The following is a 6,000-nucleotide window of genomic DNA, read 5'->3' as shown; positions in this document are numbered from 1 at the left end:
GCAGGAAGCATTCAAACCTCACTTCCTACCATGAGAGCAGAGAAAATGGTCTGTTATTGCTTTAAGTGGGACACTGTTTCATTTAGTGAATGCGAATCTCCCCCATTTCAGATGCAGCTCAATATTCTGCTCATGATAAATGGAAAACATCCCGTTGTGCTTTGGTGTCTCAGCGACAGGTGGAACATATCACAGCGTCCTGTAAGGAGAGGTTTAATTTCGTTTCAAGGAACTTATTTCATGGCCGCACTTGAAACCCTGATAAACGACAGGAATGTCAAAATCCCCAGGGGATCATTTTTAGAAGAGAATTTCCATCAAGAAAGACAAATTTCAAGCGGGGCGAGACCTAGTACTGTCGCCTTCCTTCATTTGGAAGTCAAACACTCTATGGTTTTTAACTTCCGTTGCTTTTGTATTTATGAGTTTGTATGAACTCCTGACTTCAAATAAGACCTGTTCACCGTGAGATTATGGAACCCTTACCACACCTGCCACATTGACCATGTATGGAGGAATCAAAAGGCGGATATACATCCTAGGCTGGGTTGTTTGGATTCAGTCGCTGTGAATCCAGACCCTACCCATCTCCCTGTGTAGACTTGGTGGTGATTAATCCCTTACCATGTCTGCTTTGGAGGGTTTGGGGGATGCAGCTCAGTGGTAGAATGCTTATCTCTCCTGAAAGGGGCTGGGTCTGAGCCCCAACACCACATTCACCAAGGAAAAGAAAACGGTCACAGGACTCTTACTCCCTGTTCACTACTGTTTTGACCCCAGAAGCCATCATCTATTTTTGTGAGTTTTTTTTTTTATCAATAAATAAATTTATCTGACCACTTTTCATCAGGAACATCCTCATTAGTAAGCATGAGTGTGTCACAGGAACTGGTGATGTAACGGACAGGTCTGTCATGGATCTTGCTGACAAAGACCTCAGTCTATTGAGAGGCTCAGATGAGTGGTTCTTATGCCACATATCAAGGTGGGTGACGCAGGCCAGGCACTGACAATGCACACAGCAGGAATGTTTACATGGGACTGGGTAGGTCAGAATGCTTCTTTGGTGTCTCAAGGATGGGGGTAGACAATAACGAAGCCACAGGAAGATGGGAGAACATAGCAAAAGAATTCTAGCAACAAGGAGCCTAGAAGAAGAAGAGGGCAACAGGGTAACGAGCTGGTAGGAAACATCACTTGAGAAGGGAGAGAGGAGAGTGGAGAGAACGGAGGCTGAGATGTTAAGCGAGTGACAGACCTGCCCACTGCATGAGGGAACCAGACAGCAATGTACCCGAGGTTATGATCATCAAACACTTTACATGTTACCACGTATCCAACAACTCAAATTAAGGATTCCTATAGTAAATTTATTTGGGAACTAAGTGTGTAAAGCTATCACCCAATATTGATACATCTTTTTATTGAAATATCAGAACTGCAAGCTAGTTTTTCCCTTAACAGCAACTCAAATCTCACGTCTCTGAATTCCTTTGAAGTGTTAAGTATATACATATAACTTTTACTCTTTCTTTATATGCTAATCTTCTTCTTGAAGATATTTTTATATTACTAACTGTCCAGAATATTTTCTAAGAGTAGATAGATATAACCTATGCATTTATATTAAAAGTAATTCATGCCTCACTTGAATTTTCTCACTTTTTTTCCATTTTAATTCTTTGAGAGTTTCACACAGTATATAATGAATTTTAGTCATTTTAATGTCCTCTCTTTCACCCTCTTCTGTTAAAACCCTTCTTCTCAACATTTACATTTTATTTACGTGTGTGTGTGTGTGTGTGTGTGTGTGTGTGTGTAACCCAGAGAGTTTACTTACTTAGGAGTGCTTACCTAAGCATGCTGGGAGGCTACTTACTGGAACATGGCAATTTATCAATGGCTAAATTTAAGCCTGACATTTCAATCCATACCTTCATAAGGAGTACTCTTTAGTAAAGACAGAGTCCCTCAGAAAAGAGACTACACTTAAGTTTCTTAAATTAAAGCATAGTTAGAAGAATAGCCTCATGGCTAGCTCATAATTCTTCACTGCTGCATGAATAGCTCACTTGTACTTTAGATGGATGAGATGTATACAAAGCTATTTGAACTATACCTTCTGTATCCACATAGTATTTTCCTCCAACATATAGGTTCAATTTACACATACACATAAGTGTGCATCTTGAGGGATCTTGCATGCCTTATTGGGCCATATATCATGACGAACATCTGGATCCCCTGGCTTCCTGAAGGAAGGATGTGAATTGAAGAGAAGCAGGTAAAGTGAGCTTGCACTTCCGTGCTCCAGCAATCTTCAAACAGAAATCAAGCGGGGTGATGAGGCTGGGACAGATATCTCATCAAATTAACAAGTGCTAGAAAGTGTGACTGGATGGAGTTTGTTACCTGCTTGCCTCCTTTGGGCATGGAGAAAATTTATTGCTTAGCTTCCACATAGGCCATAGCAGCTACAAACGATATGAAAAAAAAATCTTAAAATTGGACAAAATGTTAAGAGTGAAAAGATTGAAGTTCCCCAGGATGCTGTGTATATACAAGATTCCAATAGCCTTCTGTCAAAACTTGAAAGAAAACGTATTTTCAATTTTAATTTTTTAATTAAACTGAATATGCAACACACACAAAACAGGCCAACTCTTTACTTGACTAGACATTTCTCATCTTCCACAACATTCAGTAGCTTTTCAATACCAAGCCAATTCTATTATATTTAAATATAATATTTGATATTTGATTATTTGTAGATGGTTTTCTAGCAACATAATTACCTTTTTCCCTCCATCAAAAATCTGCAATAAATTACTCTTTCAACCTAAGATTTTACACTAGCAAGACAGACAAAGTTTAAAGCATAAAAGCAAATCCTTCTCTTGTTCTTCAAGGGAAGCAAAAAGATGATCTGCCATTCCGAATGATGCCTTTCTGAAAGCCATATAACATCCTTCAACATTACAGCGATAATTGCACAAGAAGGCTAGATTAGTCTTCTTCTGTCTTACCCTGAGTCCCCTAAGACATCCTAATGATATCCTTTTGAGGTTAACATCAAGTCTTTGAAAAGGATGTAGACATAAGAAGTTAGAAAGGAACTTAAGCTCTAATACACAGACCATCCGTCTGACCCTCCCCCAAGGGACTAGTAGGGAATTACATATTAACAGCATTCTTTTCATCTCATATTCTAAAAGACCAGCATCTGAAAGGGAATGAATGGGCAATGAGCAGCAAGCTAGCAAACCACGCCAAGCCTTAAAATGAGCTTTCATTGAGCACTTTTCCATTGACCCGATCACCACAGGACGTGAAAGAAAAACTCAGTTGTTAAGAGGTAGATGAGCCCCCTTTCCAGAGGGGAAAGCAAGGTACTGAGATGCCTTGTGGTCGGCTCCACAATGTTCAGAGGCAGCAGCATCAACATCAGAGGCAGGAGGACCTGACTAGTTCTGCACGCAATGGCCAACGCACAGCAGTGGAAGGACAAGGAGAACGTTGGTCTCCTCCTGTAGCCTGTGCTCCATCTTGACGTATGACGTGCAGAGCTGATAGAAAGGTTGGAATTCCATTTTAAAGTGGGTGGCTTGTGTGTTCTCCAACATCAAGAGATCAACACAAGGAAGGCTTACTGATAGTGACTTCCTCAGCCTCAGGAATGCAGAGTGTGTTGACACAAGATAGAAGGTACAAGATCAAGACATGGAAAACACAATGAAAGGGGAGTTAATAAATTACTGAAAATCACAACTTCAGCTTGATGTAATGCCCTCCAAAGACATATTTATGAACACAGTCAAAAAGAAATTATCAAACACTTGGATTTGAAAATCAGATAACATCTGTGAGCTGATATAAGCGTTCACTTGCCTTTACCCAAGGAATCAGCATATTATACAAGATAGTTCTTTCCTTAGAATATAAAATATATTATTATATACTGTACATAATTTCCCATGTTCCCCAAATACATTAAACAGTAGAGAAAATGCAATTCTTCCTCCCAGCAGCGGTATTAGTTGAACAAACAAGGTGGCCAGAGTGGAGATAGGTTGGTGGGGGATGGTTTGTGTGATGTGTGAGAAAATAAACAACCACAGTGTCCGTTAGGCTCATAATGACGTCCATCGACACCAGCACCCACTATTGTGCAAGTAGCCAGTATATTAGTGATACGCTGACGTAGATGGCACCCAACACGATCCAGTTTATTCTTGTGATTGGTGACCCATGGTTACCTGTCACATGGAGGACGGCTTTGGAAGACAGGGTGCCACTAGAGTTTTGGGCTTGAGCCACATAGAGGCCAGCGTCTGCCTCACATACCTTTGGGATGAACACCGAGTGCTTTGTGTCCTTGTGCAACACCTCTAAGTGTCCGTTGGCACACAGTGGCTGGCCCTTCTTGAACCTAAAGCAGAAAGGCAGGCTTAAGTCACGGCCACTTCTTGATTCCATCATTTCCAAGTTCTCATACTTATTGCAGCCAGGCCCGTGCCTGCTGTACTATTCTCTACTATTAGAAGGAATCCACTAGCTACAATAGATGCCAAATGAAACTGCTTAGCAACCTGTAGCCAAAAAATTACATTGATTGACTCAGATCTTGTTTTTAAAAGTTCCATGATAGCATTTAACAGAATATCATAGATGAAAATTTATACATCCATTTATTCTTTCAAACAGACACACACACCACACACAGATACACACACGCACACGCATGTGCACGCAGCAGACCATCTGATCATGCTGGCTCACATTTGCTTGTGGCAATAGTGTGTGTGAAGTGGCACACACACATCCAGCCTGCTTCATCCTATCTGTAGCCGCAGCTGTGTCTTCTGCTTGGCGTCTGCACAGGAGTGAGGATCATCCGCCCTTGGTGCTCATACAGCACAGTCTCCCAGCAGGAGAAATGCACAGTGTGGAAAAGGGCCTTCACACCACTCCCACTGAAAGAAACTCTTTTCATTGATGAACTAGGTTCATTCGAAGACAATGGCTTCCCATTATAAAAGGCATTTATGACATTACCTCTCGACTATAAATGACCTATTTCTAAAATTCCTCTCTCTACATGAACACTTACCTGGATCATTTTAGGCAGCAAATAATTGATTTCTCACACTCCACATGTATGCCTTTATAAACACTTTCTTCCTTATGGGAACTGATGAGAAACCCATGTCAAGGGTCTATGTAAGTGTCTGCGCGTGTGATGTGTGTGTGTGTATGTAGAGACCAGATGCTGATGTCAGGTGTCCTCCTTTACTACGCTGGATTTTATCATCTGAGCCAGGGTCTTCCCCCATGAGCTCATGGGTTCAGCTACTTGTCTCCATCACCCCAGGACTGAGATCTCGGGGGCTCTTCACTGTACCCAGCTGCTACGATGAGATCAGGTCCTCATGTTTGATTCAGCCCCTTAAGCCTGTTTTTGTCCACACTGCCTAAGTGCTACTTTTGCTCTCCAGAGTGTCCTGAGCGTACAGCTTCCTCGAAGCCTGTCAGGTGCTCACTGAGCACACCTCCGAGCTGATGGGAAAATGGACTTACTTTCTGCAATTTGTAATCGTTCTTCAATAACACATATGTTGCCACAATTCTTCAGCCATCTATACTAATCCTAATGAAGCTACTTGTTTGTATGGAGAAAAATAAGAAACACTTTAGGCGGCATCTTTCTTTGGAGTGAACTAATATTTAATTATGAGATAAATACCCGTTGAATCCATAAATACAAAAGTATTGATGTGTAAAAACTATGCAATCGTAAAATTAAGAAAACAAAAAAGTGCTAATCACTGCACTTACACACGTGCAGATTTAGTATTTGAATGCCAAAGTTTTCTCGTAAATTCTTTAAATAGTTGGGTCATAAGTCAACTACCACCAATGGGACATGCAAAAATAAAACAACTTTTACCAAAAATTCCTGATAAATAAAATACAGTACACTCCTCTTAGCCTACAAGTCTA

General features: G+C 40.9%; 1 protein-coding gene across 3 annotated transcripts in view; it reads right to left on the bottom strand.

Moving 5' to 3' along the window:
• Positions 1 to 2,572: 2,572 nt before the first annotated feature.
• The window catches only part of Ccdc141 (coiled-coil domain containing 141), a 141,587-nt gene continuing 138,159 nt past the window's right edge, over positions 2,573 to 6,000 (bottom strand). For all 3 annotated transcript variants that reach the window (XM_057755593.1, XM_057755595.1, XM_057755594.1), the window contains exon 24: positions 2,573 to 4,429. In XM_057755593.1, coding sequence (XP_057611576.1) covers positions 4,162 to 4,429 — 268 coding nt within the window. In that variant the 3' untranslated portion in view covers positions 2,573 to 4,161. The remainder of the gene's footprint in view (positions 4,430 to 6,000) is intronic.

This window comes from Chionomys nivalis, chromosome 22, assembly GCF_950005125.1.
Source record: "Chionomys nivalis chromosome 22, mChiNiv1.1, whole genome shotgun sequence".
Taxonomy (NCBI): domain Eukaryota; kingdom Metazoa; phylum Chordata; class Mammalia; order Rodentia; family Cricetidae; genus Chionomys; species Chionomys nivalis.
This window is presented reverse-complemented; position numbering and strand designations above follow the sequence as displayed.